This window comes from Heteronotia binoei, chromosome 2 (assembly GCF_032191835.1).
Source record: "Heteronotia binoei isolate CCM8104 ecotype False Entrance Well chromosome 2, APGP_CSIRO_Hbin_v1, whole genome shotgun sequence".
NCBI lineage: Eukaryota > Metazoa > Chordata > Lepidosauria > Squamata > Gekkonidae > Heteronotia > Heteronotia binoei.
The window spans coordinates 141,149,081-141,171,632 of record NC_083224.1 but is presented as its reverse complement, the minus strand read 5'-3'; the positions used below and the strand labels follow the sequence as shown (position 1 = coordinate 141,171,632).

Here is a 22,552-nt window from a genome sequence, read left to right as displayed (position 1 = left end):
TGCTCTAGGAATTTTCCCAGTCTCTATAGCAGGGATGGAAAACCTTTTTTCTGCCAAGGGCCATATGGATATTTATAACATCATTCGCGGGCCATAAAAAATTATCAACTTAAAAAAAAGTGCTCCGCTGAGGGAGAATGATTCAGGCCAACAAAATTAATGCAAATAATTGTTTTTCTATTTGAAGTCATGTGGGGAGAGCCTATCTGGCAAACACACACACCCGGCCCACCACCCTAGGCGAATGCATAGGTCCAGGGCTTTTTTGTAGAAAAAGCCCAGCAGGAACTCAGTAGCATATTAGACCAGATCCCCTAATATTAGCATATTAGGTCACACACTGATTAGCATATTAGGCCACACCATATCTGGGATAATCACGTGCAAACTAACCTGTGACAGTAACTTTTCCAGGCCCTGCAGCAATTCTGGCTGGCCAGCCAGGCCCAGGGAGGCTGCTGCACAGTACATCTGGGCCCTGTGATCCCTGCCTGGCCCTGTGAAGGCTGCTGCACAGCGCGGCTGGGTCCCATGATCCTTGCTGGCCACCAGGCCCCAGGAAGGCTGCCACATGGCTCGGTTCGGCCCAGCAATCCCCGAGGGCCACACCAAGTGACCTCGAAGGCCATATACGGCCCTCGGGACAGAGGTTCCCCACCCCTGCTCTATAGTAACAGCATGGAGAACAGCATGTCACTTCTGGATGGAGAGTCAATGGACATGCCAATCCTGGGTGATCTTCTAGGACCCCCTCCCCCATCATTATCATTTTTACCAATTTGGCATAGTGGTTAAGTACTCAGGCTCTAATCTGGGAGAACCGGGTTTGATTCACCACTTCTCCAGCTGCACCTGCTGCTATGACCTTAGGTCTGCTATAACTTTCTCAGAGCTGTTCCTCTCAAGAGCAGTTCTGGGAGAGCTCTCTCAGCCCCACCTACCTCACAGGGTGTCTGTTGTGGGGAGGGGAAGCAAAAGGAGATTGTAAACTGCTCTGAGACTCTGAGTGAAGGGTGGGGTATAAATCCAATCTCTTCTCTTCTTCTTCTCAAATTTCTGAAGGCTGGGGACTGAGATGCAGGCAGGAAATTGCCTACTGTCACTGGGTAACTGGTAAGCCTATACAGATCCTATGGCACCCATCCACCTTTTCAGAAAGTGGGTGGGACCATTGCAAATCAGTGCTTGTTAAGTGCTATCCTCATTCAAATGAAAAGCTTTCCCATGGCTGCAGTAGCAGCTGTAGGAGGACTGGTAGGCACTAGGGACGTGCAAAAAAAAAAATAAATTCGGTTTTACACGGATTCGGAAGTATACGGGAGGAAAAAATTCGGAATCCCCGTATACTCCTGAATACCGCATTCGGAATAGCCGCATATACGGTAGATGCGCGGCTATTACCGAATATACGGCCCTATTATACCCTATGGGCCATTGAAATAAATGGCAAATAGGGTATATTTGAAGCCGCATGGAGGGGAGGGGGTTTGAGGGAGAGCCCCCAAATTTGCAGGGGACCTGCAGGGGACTCTCCCCTCCAACCCCCCCAACTCCCAAAAAGATTGGGCCAGGGGATCCCATTCCAGGGGCACCCAAAGAGGGTGTTCCTATTCCATCATTATACCCTATGGGCCATTGAAATCAATGGCAACATAGGGCATAATTAGAGGCTACTGGGGGGCAGGGGGTTTGAGGGAGAGCCCCCAAATTTGCAGGGGACCTGCAGAGGACTCTCCCCTCCAACCCCCCAAGTCCCAAAAAGATTGGGCCAGGGGGTCCCTGTCTTTGGGCTCCCCAAAAGGCCCATTGCCAACAATGATGGGGAAAGCCCAATTAGCCACTTTCTCACTGTAATTGTCGTGGGAAAAGTGGCTCTGGAGAGCAGGGGGTTTTGAGGAGAGCCCCCCAAACTGCTGTGCAGCTTCAGGGCACTGTCCCACACAAAACCCACAAGGCCAAAAAAAATTGGACCAGGGGGTCCAATTCCTGGGGCACCCAAAGCCAAACCTAACCACATCAGAGAATCTCTATAGGTCCCAAATGCACTACATCCCTCTATCTACTCTATGAACCCTGCAGGCCTGGAAGCAATATAAACCCAGTTGCCAACGTCACTGCCACACAAAACACAATCTGCTCAAGGTCTGCTCTGCAGACCTGGCTGCAGCAAACCCAGATGCCAGCTCTCCAGCCCTGCCCCAAACAACACGGGAAGAGCTGGCCAACCACAACAAGCCTGCTGGTTCTGGGTCTCTCACCCAGGTGCCAGCTTCCCTGCCACAGAACACACAATCTACAGATGCCAGCTCTCCAGCCCTGCCCCAAACAACACGGGGAGAGCTGGCCAACCACAACAAGCCTGCTGGTTCTGGGTCTCTCACCCAGGTGCCAGCTTCCCTGCCACAGAACACACAATCTACAGATGCCAGCTCTCCAGCCCTGCCCCAAACAACACGGAGAGAGCTGGCCAACCACAATAAGCCTGCTGGTTCTGGGTCTCTCACCCAGGTGCCAGCTTCCCTGCCACAGAACACATAACCTACTCTATAAAAACAAGAAAGTGACCCAGCCCACACACACCCTCGCCAACCCCCACACCAACCAGAGGTAATTAAAAAAAACCAAAACAAAACCAGCAGAATCACAAAAGGCCAAGTGTTAAAAAAGTGACCTTTTCACCAACAAGAAAGCTCAGGCCAAATAAGTCAACAACATCCCCACCCCCAAACCAAGAAAAGGGACAACAGGAGAAAAGGCCAAGCAACTCAAGTGTTAAAAAATGGCCTTTTCACCAATAAGAAAGCTCAGGCCAAATCAGTCAACAACACCCCCCCTAAAACCAGAACCAGGAAAAGGGGGACAAAAGTGGCCTTTTAAACAATGGAAATTAGGCCAAACAGCACCCCCCCCCCAAGAACCCGAAGAGAAGAGTAACAGCAGCAGCACAACACAGCAGCAACAAATCAAACACTGAATACTTTTAAAACAGTAAAAAAATTAACTTTTAACAATACAGGAACTTTGCCAACCCCTCCCCCCCAAAAAACGCCTTCACCCTAACCCCAAGAAATCCAAGGCACCCAAATCAGGAGAAGTAAAAGGACACTGCACTTTTAAAAGTCCTCTCACTAAATTAAGATATGGGCAAATTGGCAAAACCCCCCCCACCCCAGGCCCCCTCCCCAAGCAGAAACCCCTAACCCCCTAACCCCAAATAAGCTACCCCACCACCACCACCACCCAAATCTGAATAAGGGACTCTAAGTCTTAAAAAGTCCTTTTACCAACAATAAATAAAAACAAGAACCCCAAGACTGTCTTACTTTGTCTTCTCTAGTCCAGGGAAGTCTGGTAAGGCTGAGTGAGAGAGCAGCAGGCAGCAGCTGAAGCCAAGGGCCAGCCAGCAGCGGCACAATCTCTCACACACAGCAGCAATGGAGGAGTCCAGCCAGGAAGGAAGACTCCTTAAAAAGCCCTGCAAAGCATGCATTTGCAATGCATTTTGCAAATGCATGCTTTGGATTGGCTGCTGGGGCTCCTCTTCCCCCTCCCCCCCTCCCTGATCCCAGGGAGGCTATGGGAGAGGCGGGAAAAGGCAACTAAAGGCGGGAAAGTAGGCAGGCAGCTCCTTTGAGGCTGCAGAAGCTACTTTCCCGCCTTTTGAATTGACAGTCGTATACTTCCGAATAGCCATTCGTAAGTATACGGCGAGCCGTATTCGGCTGCCGTATAATGGGCGCCTATGGGGATCGGCTGCAGCCTATTCCGTATACAGCCGAATCAGTGGTGATTTGGCTGTAAATACGGTTTGGCCGAACCGAATGCACATCCTTAGTAGGCACCCAGGCTTTCCTTAATGTGTGGTTCCATTCTCCCTTCATGCTTTCCTTCTTTTTATTCTCCCTTCTCTTTCTCTTCCCCAATTCCCCTTGGGCTTTCCTTCATTTTATTCCCCTTCTCTTCTCTGAGAAGCAGGCTTTTATAATTTTATTAACAGGAAAAAGTTTCTAAAAACAGTCTCCCCCATCTAAAAATAAAAAGACTGCTGGAAAGAATAAAAAAGAAAGCCATTGGAAGTATTACTGAGATCCTGTATACAAAGCCATTTTGAAACATTCTGGAGTGCTATATGAAACCTCAGCAATAATAAGTACTTTCATTACAACTTTGGAGAAAGAATTTCAGCCAGTGGAATCATTCTCATATCTACAGAACTGCCACATAATCATCTTTCCTCTTCCTTACAGCTCCTTAGGGGACCAGTTTTCTGTTTCTCTGTTGTATCTAATTGTTCTAACCTTTATAAGCTTATATGTATTACCTAGCACTAACAACAGTGGGAGTACCAATTTCTCCTGAGGACTTTTCCATGGCCAAAACACCCCTCCCTTTTGAGCTTTAATGTCACAAAATATTTTTAGAGAGCTAGTAGCACTGTACCTTGTCCTTATATCATGGGGATCAAAGGAAGGAAAAACAATAACACTACTACGTTAAGGGTGAACTTTTGTTCAACTCTTTGAAAAATAAAACAAATCTAGAGAGGTAAGGAGTGTTCAGCCTGCACAGAATTCTAAAGACCCACCCTAATACATTCTTTAAAAGTAGAGGAACATTGATGTGAGAGAAAAGGGCTGGTAATTTACCATTTGTCTTTGTTTTTAAAGGGCTATCTGGATGCTTCTCAGCTCTGGTGGTGGTCTGCCTCAGTACATTTCTTTTTGATTTCCTGCCACAGCATTATGGGATGGATTACCACAGACAGTTTAGAAAGTACTAACATGGATGGTTTTTTCCAAAGCTTTTAATTATGTTGCTTGGCTTGAGGCCATGTTTGAGGCCTTGGGCTAAAAAGTGAAGGCCTTGGGCCTTGGGCTAAAAGGATATAAATGTGGGCATTTCTATATGTATTGTCTACCCCGTATATTCAGTGCGGGTGGGTGGAAATAATATGCTTTAGGAAAGGTTTTCTTGAATGTATGACTTTTCCTTCACCAGAATGCTAACCGTATCTTCAACACTAATTGTATCTTCATCAGAATAAATTACAACAGAGGTTTCTATTGTAAAGTGAGTTCAGTCAGCTCTTAAGTAAGCAGCAACAGTTTATTGAAGAAGAAATAGTCACAAACAACATGAGCAACTCAACTCAATCTATATACTGTGGCTGAGTAAAACATAGGCTTTCCAACCCTCCCGCCCTGGCGGGGGACCCCAGGATTTCCACCCTCTTCCCCCGCTCCCCAAAAAAACGGAAGCGGGGGGAGGGGGGAAACGGCGCCGGGGAGCATGGCGAGCCGCCCGATCCTGGAGCGGGCGAGGCCGCCGCGCCGCTGCCGCCCCCTCCCCGCCCACCGCAGCTGCTCCTCCGAGATGGGCCCAGGCTGACCCCATCTCGGAGGAGCAGCCAAGAGCAGCGCAGGCAAAACCAGAGAAGGGGAGGGCGAGGCAGGCCAGGAGCATGGCGAGCCGCGAATCCGGGCCCTTCTAGGACCCGGACTGGCGGCTCGCCACGCCCCCGGCCCGCCTCCACCACCCCCGATTCCACCCCAGAGGCGGAGCGGGCGAGGCCGCCGCGCCGCTGCCGCCTCTTCTCCGCTTGCCGTGGCTGCTCCTCTGAGATGGGCTCAGGCTGAGCCCATCTCGGAGGAGCAGCCATGGTGAGCTGAGAAGAGGCGGCAGCGGCGTCGCCCACTCCGAGACGGGGTGGCTCGCTACGCTCCCCGCCACCGTTTTCCCCCTCCCCCTAGCTCCACCCCAGTGTCTCCTGGCTCCACCCCCAAAGTCCCCAGATATTTCTGGGGTTGGACTTGGCAACCCTAGTAAAACACACCCTTTTTAGTTCGCAGCAATCACTTCTATTGGTCTCTCCAAGATCCTTCATTCGCATTTCCTGGAAGAAATGCCTGGAGTCCCAATTGGACTGTTCTAAGAGAATGGCCAATCGGAATGCAGGCATCAGGATCCTGAAGAGTAATGGAAGCCTGCTTCAAACTCAGGCCTACACACAGCAACAGACATAATACATAACAGTTCCTCTCCTAGAAAGGGCTGAACCTGAGGAACTGACTTACACATTCAGTTTTGGAATGGGGGCATGCATAAATTTGGGATTGTAACTCCTGGGATCCCACAACTCCTGGGATTGTACTACTTTGGAATCTTGGCACTAGTTTTAATATTTTACTGCCTCAAAACCTGCCTATCCACAGATAATTAGAAAGATAAAGGATTTTAAGCCTAGCTATCTCCCTGATATGCTAGTTCACTAAATGCAGTTTCACTTTTCTACATGGGGGTGGTTGTCCAAGAAGAAAATTCTTTCCCTCCTCTCATTCTGAAGTGATACATCTGAGGAGTATACAATGTGCTTTTTCTCTGAACACAGAGTTGCTCTGTTGCATCCCAAAACAGCACTAGGAATTTGTTCAAAGCTCTTTCTCCATAGCAACTGTTCTTGCACATTTTGCATCACTGGATGAATAACTGGCACTGCTTTATGTTAGTTAGGAAGTGACATCCACTTGAATTATCCTGCTCCATGTCATGATGCTCTTTAAAAATGTAATGCATATTTTAGGACTAATTGTATCTATTGGTTATCAACTATAGTGGTTTTCCTATACACAGTTCCTCACAGTATTAATTGGCCCATAATAACCTAGTGAGCCAGAACACTATGATTTCTACAGTGTAGTAATTTCCAAATAATGTGCCACAAGAAATAACATTACTGAAACTTGTGTTGAGTCCAAAGAATCCATCCACCAAGGAGGATGCCTGCTGCATGTATGCATGATTCACTGTCCTAGTTTTGTCTCTCTGTTGACATTAGATCAGGAGTGCCAAACATGCGGCCTGCGGACTGCATCAGGCCCGTGGAGGGCTCCAATCAGGCCCTACAGCAACTGGCTGTCATCTGCTTCATTTTCCCTTGCCTGCTTTTTTTGGTCACCATTTTGTTTCTCCCCCCACAGGCCAGAGCAGCAAAGCAGTCTTTCCCTCTCCCCCCTCCCTTTTCCCAAAGGAAGGAGGAGGGAGGAGCACCCTCAGCCAGTGAGGGAACTTGGCTCTATAGCTCTGCTGGGTGATTAAGTTTGCCAGGCTCAATTAATCACTCTGCAGAGCTACTGAGACAAGCCTCTCTTCCTTCTAATAAATGGCTGAGGCTCCTCCCCCTCCTCCTGCCCTGGGGAAGAAAAGAAAGAGCTTCCTTTGCCAGTCCCCACCATCAGGAAAGCTACAAAGAATGCTTTTAAGACTGGCAACGTGAAGGTATGAGTTTTTTGCCTTGTTATAGAGAGAGAGAGAGTTCTGTTGGGCTTGTAACTGGGTTCCCCTCTTCTTTTTCACTGTACTCATGCCCTCCAATCTTTCTCAAAAGGAAAGCATGTGAACTATTTAGAAGAGAAATATCAGCATTAGGCTGAGAGTGTGTTCCACCCCAGGTTTACCCAGCAAATTTTCCTTATTTTTTTCACATCGTCCTTTGATTGTGGGTCTTGAATTTAGACTTCCCAGATAGTAGGCTGACAGTGACCACTGTACATGACTGTCTCTCTGTTCTTCTAGTTGTTGTTTTTTTTTGGGGGGGGGGGTTGTATTTTTTTTTTTAGTTGTAATCATTTTTCTAGGGAAAATTATAGTTTTGTAGACAAGCACATAGCCCTCAGTCTGTGCCATGGTGCCTTCACATGTTCTTGACTAGTACTTGAAGAAACTTCTGTACAAAAGCTCACAGTGCCCAGCTGCTTCATGTTCCTCTGGGTCTTAGGCTCAAAACATTGACCATGAGATGTCTGTAATGAATGTCAATGAATCAAAAGTAGGTTTGCAACTTACAAATGGGCACACCTGAACAGCACATATTCAAGACTGGTTCAGCACAGACATTGTCTGCAGTTTTTGATGCAATAATTCATAGCAAGAGGTGACATTTATCAAAGGCTGTAAAACAAAATATTGCAAGCAAGCTAATATTTTAAACATGTTTTATTTTAAGCAAAAAAAAAATCTTTAATTGTGTGTCTGTGCCTTTTATAAAGTTGATATGTCCGCTACCTGGCATTAGATTTTATGATACAAATGGCTTGGCCTGACAAGGTCTCATTTATGTCAAATCTGGCCCCCATAGCAAATGAGTTCGACACCCCTGCATTAGATAGTTCTTCAGCATCTCTATAGCAGGTATGATTGGATCATGGAATGATGCAGAATTCTTGCTCTTAGAGAACTGGGCACCTCTCTGCATTCAATGTAGCAGAATTGCAGCTCCTAGGGGAGGCTTCCTGTTGCATCTCTGCATGAATTACTTCTCTGGGTTTGCCTACTTGAAATGAGGAGGCATATTCAGAACAGTTATTCATGCAAAAATAAGGTAGACTCTAAAAGTAAACCATCTGGGATTTATGGTGACTGAGGCTTCCAATTTTAATTCACATAAAAAATCTGCATCGGCTATCATAAATTTTGGAAACACACATAACTAATAAGTCTAAGACTAAGAGATGTTGTTCTCAAGGAGAGTGGGGAATGTGAAGTCAAATATCTTCAGGTTCAAGTACAAGTCTTTGTTCACTGGGCCACACTGCCCCCTAGAGCCAAAACATTAAAGAAAGCCTTGAGTCTTCAGGAAATATTGGTGTTTATCATGACTTCCATGTATAATGTATGAATGTAATATTTTTAATTTCTATTTGTTTTAATTTCTATTTTGTTTTGAGTCTTCAGGAAATAGTTGTTTTTCTCATGACTTCCATGTATAAATGTATGAATGTGCTATTTTTTAATTTCTATTTGTTTTTGTGTTTTGTCATTCTAAGCCTTTTCCTATCATCCATTTTTGTTGTTATTGCACCTGATTCATTTGTTTCTTTTACAGCATTGTATTATGTTTTTACTCATTAATGCAAAAATAGCATTACAATTGTATAAATTTAATGAAGAAAACAGTATGACGAAAGAGAGAAAGGCATCTAGCTATCTTTATGAACCCCAGAGAGTGCTGAGGTCAGCTGGAAAGAACCAGTTGAATATCCCTGGGCCAAAGACTACCCAGGAACGGGCCTTCTCTGTCGCAGCTCCACTACTGTGGAACCAACTCCCGTAGGAAGTGCGGGCCCTGCGTTGCTTGGACCAGTTCCGCAGGGCCTGCAAGACCATTCTATTCAAATTGGCCTTCACTTAATGCTGAGATAAGATAGACATACTGAAGATGTTATTAGCCACTGAATTTTATAAGATCTATGTTATAGCACCTTAATGTCAATTTAATATGTGTTTTAAATGATGTTTTAAATGATGGTTTAATGTGTTATGGTTTTTTGTATATCGCATTTATGTGTTGTAAGCCGCCCTGAGCCTGCTATGCGGGGAGGGTGGGATATAAATAAAAAGTTGTTGTTATTATTATTATTTCTGAGAGCTGGTTTGGTATAGTGGTTAAGAGCAGCAGACTCTAATCTGGAGAACCATGTTTACATCCCCACTTTTCCACATGAAGTCAGTTGGGTGACCCTGATTCAGTCACAGTTCTATCAGAACTCTCTCAGTTCCTAAAAGCAAGTCTAGCTCACCACTAGCATAATGCTAAAAGCTAGAACTCATAGCTGTGAGATTCTAGCTATTACACACACAATACCATGTGATAATTTTTATTAGCTACCTATCTGCAAGATTTTACTCACTCCAAAATGTATAATGTGAAAAAAATCATGCAAGACAATCTATGGCATTAGAAAACTGTAATATTGCAGCAAGACACAACATGTTTTCAAGAGTACATTTATTGTTTAAATCTAATTTTTTCCACAGTTAAGATGCTGTAATGTGAATGGTGATAATAAAGTACTGAACAGTTCAATATTTTCAATGTTTAAAATTTAATCTGGTAGTCAAATATAATACTAGTCCTTTTGTGACAGTCTGAGACTGTTTCTGTCCAAATATGATTTCTTTTGTTTCCTGCAAAAAGTATACTTTCTATTTTCAAGATTAATTTTTTTCCTGCTTCTCAAGATACATGTGCTAAGGGAGAAAAGTGCTCAGCCATTCACAGCTCTCTCATTATGTTTGGGCGCATTTTCAATTCTGCTTGTAGAAAACTAAGGCATTTATACTTTTAAATTTCATAACCATGCCAAATACTATAATTTTATATGCTTGCATTATAAATTATGTATTTGATGTTGCTTGACAAGAAAGTGTTCCAATTCCAATAACCTTTATTGGCATAACAATAAGAAAGTATTGCATATCTTTCAATTTTTTTCCAAAGCATTCTGCATTTTATTCCCCTAGGAAAACACTGTTTTCTTGTGCCTTCAAAACAGGGATGCTAGCCTCCAGATGAGATTTGGGGATCCCTCAGAATTACAGGTCATCTCCAGACTACAGAAATCAATTCCCCTGGAGAAAATGGAAGCTTTGGAAGGTGGAGTAAATGGGAAGGTGGACTAAATGGCATTGTACCCCACTGAGGTTCCTGTCCTCCCCAGGCTCCACCCCCAAATCTCCAAGAGTTTCCCAACCTGGATCTTGCAACCCTACCCCCCCATCCCCCACTGATAGCCAACCATACTTCAAAATAGCTGGGAAAATTGCATCCCTAATCTAACGTAAAGGACCTCAAGGTAGTGTAGATGGTTCTCCCTTCTTGTTTACCCTCACAATAACCATGTTGTTCGGCTGAGAAAAAAAATGCTTGGATGAAGTAAATCCAATAAGCTTCATAGAAGCATGGGGATTAGAACACAGGGCTCCAGATCCTAGTGTGACACTACTGCTACACCAAACTGGCATGAAGGTAAGGACTGGTGAGTTCAGCTTTACAGAAGGAAAAACAAAAAATAAAACAAATTTTCAAGTGAAAATAGCGGGGCTGCAAAATTTTGCATCATTCCTAGTTCCTTAGCTTCAAGAAAAACAAAATGAAACCCCATTCTCACAATATGGCTTGTTACTATACATAGGGGACAACTCACTTTTCAGTGTTGAAAGATCCATTTTCTTTGTTTTCCATATCAATAGACAGCATAAGGAGGTCTGAAGTATCTTTTATATTAGGAACTAGATCAGTAAGAAGGAGAGGAAGAAGAAGATAATTCTGTTAGTTTATAGGAATCAACATAACAGCAAATGTAGTTCAGTACACGATATTAAGCCTTTTCTTTGGCAGCCAAGCATTAAACTGGAAAATAAGGAGGGGGGGGGGAACTCCCACACACCGTTCTTCAAATCACGCAAGTCTGAAGCAGATTTAGTAGATCCTGAAGCATTTGAAATGTCTCCAAACAACACAGCTATCTTTTCCATTTGAGAGAATTAGAGCCCAATTCTTGTTTGTTCAAAAATATGTCTTGCGTTTCTACGGGGCTCCCAAACTAATGTACATTGGATTACCACCAAGCAGTTCAATCTTAAACAGATTTACACCCTTCTAAATCTATTAAAGTCAACGTGTTTACCAGGGTGTGACTCTGCTTAAGTTTGCACCATGTGTTCCCATTGATTGTGAATTATTTAATGTATTTACTTATTGGATTTTTAAACCACCCTCTCTTGAACATATAAGGCTCAGGGCAGTGAACAACAATAAAACACATTCATAAGTTAATAAAACAGCTTAAAACAATAATGTAATACACAGTTAAAACTTCCAGATGGTGCTAAACACTTCAGATTGTACTGCTGCCTCAAAGGGTGAGACAGGAAACAGAGAAGGGAAAAGGGGAGTGCCAAGCAAAATGGAACCTGTCGGTGGCCTCAACCAAAAGCCGGTGGAACCTCTCTGCCTTATAGGTCCTGTGGAACTGAATTAGTTCCTGCAGGGCATAGATGTCATTCAGCAGAGAGTTCCACCAAGTCAGTGCCAGGACCAAGAAGACCCAGGCTCTGGTCGAGGACAGTTGGATGTTTCTCAGGCTGGGGATCACCAGTAAATTCTTCTCTCCAGAAGGGGCTTCTCAATTAAGATTGAGGAATGTATGTATGTTTTTATTTTATTAACCCTGCACATGGCAAATCATTATTTCTCATAACAAGTTTCCCCTATATGAAATGGTAAGACAAGGTTTTGTACAGATGAAGGATATTTGGGCAACCAATCAACCCAAAATTCAGAAAGGAATAAGAAGAAGAGGAAGAAGAGTAATAGGACTGTGAGCCCAGCGTGTGGCAGTGGGAGATTCCCCAATTTTGCGGGCTCCTTCCCACCGCTAGCCAGCTGGTCAGCAAAGGGAAGCCCTGTCCCATCAGCTATGGCCCAGTGTAATGTTCCCGGTGTGATGACACCAAGGCATCACTCGTGGCAACATCACACTCCTGGAAAGTTCCTTTTCATCCCCCCCCCCCCCCGCCCCCGCTGCCAGCAAGCAGATGAGACTTGGCAACCCTAAAGAGTTGGCGTTGGATCCAGATCTTCTATTCCAGTGAAACTGGTGTCTTCTGTTGCTGCAAATAACTTACTACAGTGGGAAAAGGTCTTTTCTGTCAGTGGGAGGCTTCACTGTTAACAAAAAAGAACCTTTGGATCCAAACTACAATACCTGAGGAGGGGCTCCAATCAGATAAACATCAGAGTGCATTAATACCCTCTTGTGGGACAGGCAAAGTGTGTTATTCCTATCCTACAGGTGAAGCATGAATATGATGATGGCCTAAAATCATGAAAGAAGCCTCTCTAAAGAACTGTGGGAGAGGTGTTAATAATACTGAGTTCAATGATAGTTGTGAAAATATCTGTCCAAATAGACAAGGTGGATAATGAACGACTGATCACGATGTTCATCTGAGTCCCACTGAACTGGAGTTACGTGCACTTGAATGCATATGGAGACAGGGTGGCTGAGAGCTGCCACAGGTCACCAGACAAAGATTCCTTCTTGACTCTTACTCATACCACCCACAGCCAACCCAAACATCCAGTAAATAGGCTCATAATTGCTTATCTCCACATGCATCATCAATTAGTTTCTAGTTCAGTTTCTCACATGAATCCCCCTAATGCAGATCAGGACAGCAAAGGTAGCATCCCCTCCCCCTTTATCTTCACAACTACTCTCTGAGATATATTAGGCTGAGAGTGACTAGCCCAAGGTCACACTTCCCCCTTCCCCTCAATAAAAAGGACACTAAACTTACAGTTGCTCACTGGTGGTGCATTGTCCGAATTTCTAGAACTCCAAAATTTTGTCCCATCAAGAGTTGTCAGATCTGGGTTGGGAAATTCCTGGAGATTTGGGGGGAGGAGCTGGGAGAGGGCCATATTTGTGGAGAGACCTCAGTTGGATATAACAGAATAGAGTCCACCTTCCAGAGCAGCCATTTTCTCCAGATGAATTGACCTGTATTCTGGAAATCAACTGAAATTCTGGGGGATCTCCAGAGGGCTGGCAACCCTAACCTGATGACCCTACACAGGGATACAAATGATATGAATCTCCATTTGGTGCTATTGTGGTGCTAAGCTACATAAATGAGTACCCAGCTTGCTGGGGGGGGGGGAGTGTAGATGACTGGGGAAGACAATGGCAAACTACCCCGTAAAAAGTCTGCCATGGAAACGTGAAAGCAACGTCACCCCAGAGTTGGAAATGACTGGTGCTTACACAGGGGACCTTTCCTTTCCTTTTCCTGGAAATCAACTGAAGTTCTGGGGGATCTCCAGAAGGTTGGCAACCCTAACCTGATGACCCTACACAGGGATACAAATGATATGAATCTCCATCTGGTGCTATTGTGGTGCTAAGCTACATATAGATTGCTGATGGTGTGTTTTCCAGAAATGTGTTCTTGATATTTAGGTGGTAGCTGGAGATCTACTGGGATTACAAGTGATCTCTAGGCAACAGAGATGAGTTCATTTGGAGAAAATGGCCACTTTGGAAGGTGGAATCTGTCATTATACCCTGTGAAGTCCCTCCCCTTCCTAAACCCTACCTTCCTCAAGCTCCACCCCCCAAATCTCCAAGTATTTCCCAATCCAGAGGTGTCAACCCTACAGAAGACCCAGTTGAAAAACTGACATTAGACCAGACTCTGTTTCTCAGCCCAATCTTGCAGTGTTGATGTGAGGACAGAGTGGAAAAGAACTTTGTATACCATTGTGAGCTCATTGGAAGAAGTTTGGGAAGAAGGCTGGGATTTAACAATGCAATAAATGAGTCATTTCCTAATGAAATGTGTTCTTTTAACATATCATATTTGGTTTTGAAGGAAAACAAAACATTTTAAATGAGTTAATCTGTCTACAAAACAGTTGATTTTTTAAAGCAGAAACTAAGCCAAATGGTTTTCATTCATAAAGTAATATGGCAAAGAAATTCAATTAGGAGGTACAATTTGGCAAAGTGAAAGAAGATCCAGTTGGTAACCCAGCTGGTGCTAGAAGAACACATACCAGCTGCAGCAACTGTCTGAAGTTTCACGGCTGACATTTAAAAGATATAGCAGTCTCTCTTGTTAAAATTATTTTGGTAAAAAAGTATTTCAAGCTATAAACTAGAAATCTCACACATCAGCAAATGGCAGTCTTGCTAATAAAAAGAGATTTCAGTATTGGCTTGATCTGCTCGGCTCCAGAATATGCTTAAAAAAAACCAAACACAAGAGAGCAGTTCCTTAAAAAAATTTTCAATGGTTAAAAATTAACAAAAGTGTCTCTAACCAGCCTGACCTGCATGACAAAGAGATGGGAGATAAGGAAGAAGAAAGCACATTTCAGATATTCAATAACAAATACACAATGTTCTTGAACACACATGCACACTAATTAGGATTTGCTGTTAGAACAAAAGTGCAGGTCCAGATTTAGTAATCATTTTGCAAGCAAAGGACTTCACCAAGCAACTAACCCCAAAAGGCAAAATCTCACTATCATAATTAGAAATGGAGCACATTTATTAATAATCCATGAAAGATTCCATGGCTAAACTACTTTGACTTTGGTCTGCTTCAACAAAGTCATTTTTGTGGGCTTATATATACTTCTTGGAAATTACACAGAATTTGTAATTTGCATGTGTACAATCACAAATTTTATAAATGCCATTTCATATGATTTATGTTCAAGAATTCATCCGTGGCAGCAGAAGAAAATCTATGCAATCTGTATCATCACTGATAAGAGTAAAATTCCAAGGTAGGTGTAATGCATACCATTTAATAAACCCTTCAGAAACAGATATTTAGAGATTATCTGTTCCTGTTTCCAACAGGGCATTTGAAGATGTATTATCATTGCTCCCATACAGGGCCAGTTTAAAGTATGTAGATGTCATGGGTTTGTTTCTTGATCTTGCAGAATGCCTGTCAATTGAACTCTTACTGGGTGTATCCATGAGTGGAATCTTAGGTCTGGTACAGATAATGGATTCAGCAGGTTACATGAGTAAAAACCCATGTTTTCATATAAATGATCATGTGTGCCTTAATAAAAATGTGAATAGTTGATTGTACAATATTATATTAGAACTGACGCAACTATTACAAGTTATATGTATCTTTTTTTTTTTTTTTGGTTTTAAGATTTTATTTAGAACATAAAGTACTTTATCTCAATACGTTGTACAGATTGAAGTTGCTTGTGGGGTATACAGACATAGATAATTTCAACTTACATTATCTTAACAACCATTTCAACATTTCAATCCTCTTATTACACACTCTTTCCTCATTTATTTTAATAAATCCAGCCAGTCATGAAATTTTTTCCATTTGTCAATTGCCTCTCTTTTCGATAAACCTCTTATCATGTTAGAGAGAATATCCATCTCCGCAATATTCAAAATTTTTTGTATTAATTCATCCCTTTGAGGAATAATTTTTTGTCTCCAGACCTTGGCATAAAGAATTCTGGCGGCCGTTAGAATGTAAACTGTGATGTATTCATCTTCTTTTGGTAAATTATCCCTGACTAAAGATAGAAGCATTATCTCGGCTTTTAGCTGTATGTTTACCTTTAAGATCTCTTTTAGTAAATTATAAACCATAACCCAATACTTTTTTGCTAATTCACACGTCCACCAACAGTGGAAAAAAGTACCTATTTTAGCTTCACATTTCCAACATTTTGGTGACATTTCCGACTTCATTTTACTCAACCGGGACGGAGTGAAGTACCACCTATGAAACATTTTAAAGAAATTCTCTCTATAACTGACCGGTTTGATTATTTTGTAATTATTTTTCCATAAAATGTCCCATTGATCTAGCATGATGTTTTTCTCCAGGTTCTGCGCCCACTTTATCATTGTGGCCTTGACTACTTCATCTTCTAACTCCATATGTAAAACATAATTGTATACCCTTTTAATTAATTTATATGAGCCTGATATTAGCAGTTTATCGAAATCGTAGTTCGGTCTAGTAAATCCTAAAATTTTATCTCTGTTAAATTTCGCAGTAATCTGCATCATTAACCACCAGTCAATTTTCACTCCCTGATTGGCCAGCTCCTCGTTATTTTTTAATTTGTCCATATCATCCAAGAGATCAGTGTATCTAATTGGTTTTGTGACTTTCCATAAACTAGGCTGAACTACTGCCTCTTCCGGTGATAGCCATCTAGGGGTCTTCCCCCTATAAATCTTATTTTTGATTTTAATCCAGCCTTCCAAAAGGGACTTTCGAATCAAGTGGTTTTTAAAATAAGTCTGTGGCTTCCCCACATACCAAAGGTTAGCGTGCCAGCCGGCCTGGAGATCAAAGCCTTCTATTGCTAATATCCGCCTGTTCTCTAAAAGAACCCAATCTTTAAGCCATAAAGTCTTGCAGGCTAGGTGGTATATTTCCAGGTCCGGGAGGGCCAAACCTCCGTTTTGCTTGTTATCCAACAGAATTTTCCATCTGATTCTGGGTTTCTTACCCTGCCATATGAAAGATCTGAACTGTTTATTCATTTTAGCAAAAAACGGCTTCTTAGCAGCGAAACACACCGTTTGCAACAAAAATAAAATCTTTGGTAAAATACACATCTTAATCAGTGCTGCCCTCCCCATAAGTGATAGTCCTAAATTATTCCACTTTTTAAGCGATATTTCCGTTTCTTTTAATAACGGTATAAAATTATTGTCGTAGATGGTACTACATCTATTTGTAAGGCGTACACCTAAATATTTTATTTTATGTTCTAATTTACAGCCCATCTTCTTTTCTAATTCCAAAGATGCTGAACCGGGCATGTTTTTTGTTAAAATTTTTGACTTCTGTTTATTAACTTTTAAGCCTGCAACCTCACCATACTTAATTAATTCTGTTAAAGCTTCCTCAGCTGAGTCAAGAGGGTCCTGCAAAATCAAAACCATATCATCTGCGTACGTCAAAATCTTGTACGCCTCTCCTTTTACTTTAATGCCTTTAATTTTATCATTCATCCGAATCGAATTGCTCAGGACTTCCAAAGAAAAAATAAATAGCAGAGGGGATAGCGGGCAACCCTGTCTCGTACCCTTCTCAAGAACTATTTCATCTGTTAGATCTCCATTCACCACAATCCTAGCTGATTGTTTGTCATAAATCGCTTGAATATTTCTAAAAAAATCTCCTCCACAATTAAGTTTCTTAAAGGTTTCAAATAAAAAATTCCAGTCAAGATTGTCGAACGCTTTTTCCGCGTCAATAAAAATAAAAGCAGCCTGCTTATCCCTACATAGATCCAAATATTCCATAATGTTAGCAAGAATACGAATATTATTGCGTAAGTATCTGGATGGCAAAAATCCCGTTTGATCTGGGTGAATTGTGGTGTGTAAAATCTTTTTAAGCCTGTTAGCCAAAATTAAGGAATAAAGTTTATAATCTACATTCAACAAAGATATTGGACGATAGTATTTAATGTCGTCCAGTTGTCCCTTCTCTTTCGGTATGAGCGTCACATTACTGTGTCTCCAAGAGTCCGGTATTTTTGCCGAACACCAAACCTCCTGTATTAAACTTTTGAATTGATTAATTATCAGGTCTTTAAAAGTAATGTAATATTCTGCCGGAATACCATCCGGGCCTGCCGCTTTGTTCTTCTTTAACTTAGACCAGGCTTCCTCTAATTCAAACATAGTAATTGGCTCATTTAAAGTTTTTATTTTATCTTCCGGTATTTCCATCAATGGCTTTTTGTTCAAGTAAGCTTCTTGTTCTTCCCTACGAATATCAGCCTTTTTATATAGAGCTGAATAAAAATCTTTTATAATCATCTTTATATCTTCCAAACCTACTTTAGGTCTTCCTTCTTTATCTTTTAACACTTTAATTATTCTTTTTTCCCTTTCTATCCTTATTCTATGGGCTAACCATTTTCCTGGCTTATTAGCGTTGTCAAAATATTGTTGCTTAGAGTATGCTATTTTCTTTTCCATTTCCTCCAGCATCAATAAATGTAGTTTATGTTTTAGGTTCTTAATTTCCTCTTTAATTACCCTTTGTAAGGGATTTTGCTTTAATTGAGATTCTTTATTTTTAATTAGATCAGTCAGCTCGGTTCTTAATCTTGCGTCTTCCCTTCTCTTATTTGCCAGAAAATTAATAACCAATCCTCTAAAGTAAGCCTTACTTGTTTCCCACAACGTCGTTTGAGACACCTCAGCCTGTGCGTTTACTTGAAAGAAAAACGTCATTTCTTTCTGTATAAATTCCACAAACCTCTTATTATTAGTTAAATTATGGTGCATTCGCCAACCAGATCTCCTCTCCTTACTTCTCATTTCACACATTAGGGGACAATGATCTGCAATCGTTGAGGGAAGAATTTCTACCTCTTGTAATGTTTTGACCATACCAGCTGAAAGCCACATCATGTCAATCCTTGACCAGGAATTGTGCCTATTTGAGAAGTATGTGTAATCCCGCCTATTTGGATTTAACATACGCCAAATATCTGTCAAACCATAGTCTTCGGCCAAATTAATAAAATTTTGAGGGAGGACACTACTTCCTTTCCTTTTAGTTTTCCCCCTATCCTTGTTCAAAACACTTCTATCCAAATATGAATCTTTCACAGCGTTAAAATCTCCAATAATAGCTATCTTTTCATATTCACAGTTTCTCACCTTATGACATAATTCTCTATAGAAGGTACCTTGTGACTCATTGGGTGCGTAAACATTTATTAAAAGAAATTTATCACCATGACTAACCATCTCAATGCCCTGAAAACGGGCATCCTTCCCTTCAAAAATTAATTCCGCTTGTATGTCACCTGAAATATAAGTTACCAATCCTCTCTTTTTTTTACCCTCCTCAGATGTACAAATAGCCTTCCCTAAGCCCTTGTTCAATAGTAGATGCTCATCCTTCTTTTTTATATGCGTTTCCTGTAGGCAGATAATATCTGCCCTAAGTTTTTTAAGTTGATGAAAAACACGTTTCCTTTTTTGGGGCAGATTTAAACCGTTTGTGTTAACTGAGATTATCTTCATTATGTTCAGTTGATTCTAACCTTTACTTTATTTTTATTTTATTTTTTAGTTTTGATCTTCACTCCCTCCACTGAGATTTTTTCTTTTTCTGCAACCTAGTTTCTCTGTAAAAGCCTTCTTCTTCTTGACCCACTTCTCCCTCTTCCCGCTCCTTTGAGTACTGATCAGAATCATTCTGTGGGGTTCCCTCTTGTAGTCCTCTATGATTTTTTGACCAACCCTTTCCCTGGATATTCTTTGTATATTTATTAATGAATTCTTCCATCTCCGAAAGGGAATCTATTCTAAATCTGGAGTTGGTGTATGTAAAGGATAGTCCTTCAGGGATTAACCATCTGTAAATTATGCCTTTCTCCTGCAAAAATTCAGCTAATTTTAAATATTCTTTTCTTCGAATCCTTATTGCCCAAGGCACTTCTTTCATAATTTTGATTTTAACTCCTTTTATCATTAGTTGACGATCCCTAAGTTCCTTCCAAACCTTTTCTTTAATCACTTTTCCGACAAATCGCACATGTATTTCACGCGGGAGATCATTCTTTTTGGCGTATAGTGTGTTGACCCTATAAATACTGTCAATCTCCTTTCCCACTTCTTCCTTCTCTGTACCTACACTATTTGTTAATGCATCCGCCATCATTTCTAGTAGACACTCACTTTTTTCTTCAGGCACATTTAAAAATCTGAGCACATATTCAGCCTGTCTCATCTCCATCTGGGCTATTTTATTATTTAATTCATTCTGTTTCTGTTCCAGATCTCCCATTTTAATTTCAGTCTGCTTCATTTTATGTTCTATTGATTTGGTTATCTTAACCACTTCTGCTATGTCTTTTTTGGTATCCGTAACTTTATAGTCTAAGCCATCAAATTTATCTCCCAGCGCTTGTATCTGTTGAGACAGTGAGACTTGTACTTGATTAAGTGCCTCGGCAAAACTCTGCTGTAGCTCTTTAATTGATTCTTGTGCAATTGCCGCACCAACCGTTTTAGGTTGCCCTGGAGAGGCTTTAAATTTCCCTTGTTGGGACATCCTATCAATCTATAATCACACTTTATCAGCACTAGTCAAAATAAATTCTTTTAGCGCTTATTTTTTTCAATTAATACCTTCCACAATACTAAACGCACTAATCGTATTCAATAGTGCAATAGTGCATTTAAAAATTCACTGTCTTAACTTATAAACTTCTTACACAACCAGCGTTCGATACAGCAAGCAAGGTGGACTGAACCCCACTACCACAGCTCACTAGAGAGTTCTTATATCTTGTACTTCCCACTGGTTTTATCAACAGAGTAATATCTGGCCAACAGAGTAATGTCCAGCCAGCCAAAATAGCATCACATAGCGTCACACAGTCTACTTATATAAACCTATTTTTGTAAAGTCCTTTTTCTTATTCTATAGACCGATAGTCCACTTGGCAGATTTATTCGATTAAAGTTCCTTCACTAGTATTGCTCAACAGTTCACAGTCCTATTCTCTCTGCTCTTCTCGCTTCAGACTGAGCTCTCTGGGCCACCGTCGCCTCTTCGCTGTTACTTCCGCGTTCCAGCCAACGCCCCAGATAGTCAGACAAACAAACAAACCAGCATAAGTCAAAACCGCTCCTTCACCGTTGACTTTAAATAAACATAAAAAATCAAAGGCAAGAAAGGAAGGAAAAAAAAAAAACCGAAGAAGTTCTCCTGCACGTTGCCTTGTCGCGTTACTCCACGGCAGCTCTCTCACGCCGCCTCCGCCCACCTCTTACGCCCTTCTGATGTCTTTTCCAACACACTCGGACGGGGAACACCAGCCGAATAGCGTGGACCCCACTTTCAAATCAGGTCCAAAAAAAAAAACTTAAAAGAGGAAAGGAAGAAAAAATTCATGCCTCTTCCATCCGACCTCCACGCACAACCTCCGTGACCAGTGGCTGAAGCTAAGACGTCTACCGACACTTACTGCCTTCGGGAAATAAGGTATGGGGGATACACGGAGAGCCAGCCTGGTTCTTCCTCTCCCCTCGCCCCTTCTTTGTACTATCACCCTCCAACGGGGTGAGTACGGACCTTCGGACAGGCCCCCCTGAAGGCTAAAAGTCGGCAGGTTTCAGAGCTAGCCCGAAGTCCTGCCGCTCCGCTCCGCCATTTTGGTCGGAGTTATATGTATCCATGGCTAGCTTTACAGTGAGCCTAGGTGAAGAGAGGGCAACCTCTATTGCAGCCCTCCCCACCCGGAAATGAGAAGGAAAGAAGGATCGGGTGTTGTGGCTCTTAGGTAGGGGTAGTGAGAAAAGGTTGTGGGAGGTAAGAAGGGCAGCAAGAAGTGGCAGCAGCAGTAAGGAACAGTTGCTACAGTCTGTGTATAGACAAAGCAAGCTGCTGATCTTACAACTGTTTGCTCCATCACATATCTGATATCATCATATCATAAGAACATAAGAGAAGCCATGTTAGATCAGGCCAATGGCCCATCCAGTCCAACACTCTGTGTCACACAGTGGCAAAAAAATTATATATATATATATTAGAACACACACACTGTGGCTAATAGCCACTGATGGACCTCTGCTCCATATTTTTATCTAAACCCCTCTTGAAGGTGGCTATGCTTGTGGCCACCGCCACCTCCTGTGGCAGTGAATTCCACATGTCAATCACCCTTTGGGTGAAGAAGTACTTCCTTTATCTGTTTTAACCTGTCTGCTCAGCAATTTCATCGAATGCCCACGAGTTCTTGTATTGTGAGAAAGGGAGAAAAGTACTTCTTTCTCTACTTTCTCCATCCCATGCATTATCTTGTAAACCTCTATCATGTCACCCCGCAGTCGACGTTTCTCCAAGCTAAAGAGTCCCAAGCTTTTCAACCTTTCTTCATAGGGAAAGTGTTCCAGCCCTTTAATCACGGTTTTGTTCTAAACTATCTGATGCTACTAACTTCCCTGCCATGGAATTCATGGAGGATAGTGCCCTCAACAGCTGTTACCGAGGACAGCAACATAGAATATTCATGTTTCAAGGCAGTATTATGTCTCTGGATATCAGATTGGGGGGGGGGGGGGCAGAGGAAGGCTCTTGCCTGTTGCAGGGCTGGATCTAGCGGGAGCAGAGGGGGTGCTTGCCCCGGGCACCAGCAGAGGGGGGGGTGCCAAAT

General features: G+C 42.2%; 1 protein-coding gene across 4 annotated transcripts in view; it reads right to left on the bottom strand.

Annotated features, from left to right (window-relative positions):
- SAMD13 (sterile alpha motif domain containing 13) overlaps window positions 1-22,552 on the bottom strand; it is a 67,409-nt gene that overhangs the window by 22,585 nt on the left and 22,272 nt on the right. For 3 of the 4 annotated variants that reach the window (XM_060232115.1, XM_060232116.1, XM_060232119.1), the window contains one exon: window positions 10,983-11,067. The exons of the other annotated variant lie outside the window; for it this stretch is intronic. In XM_060232115.1, coding sequence (XP_060088098.1) covers window positions 10,983-11,067 — 85 coding nt within the window. The remainder of the gene's footprint in view (window positions 1-10,982; window positions 11,068-22,552) is intronic. 4 annotated transcript variants of the gene reach the window in all.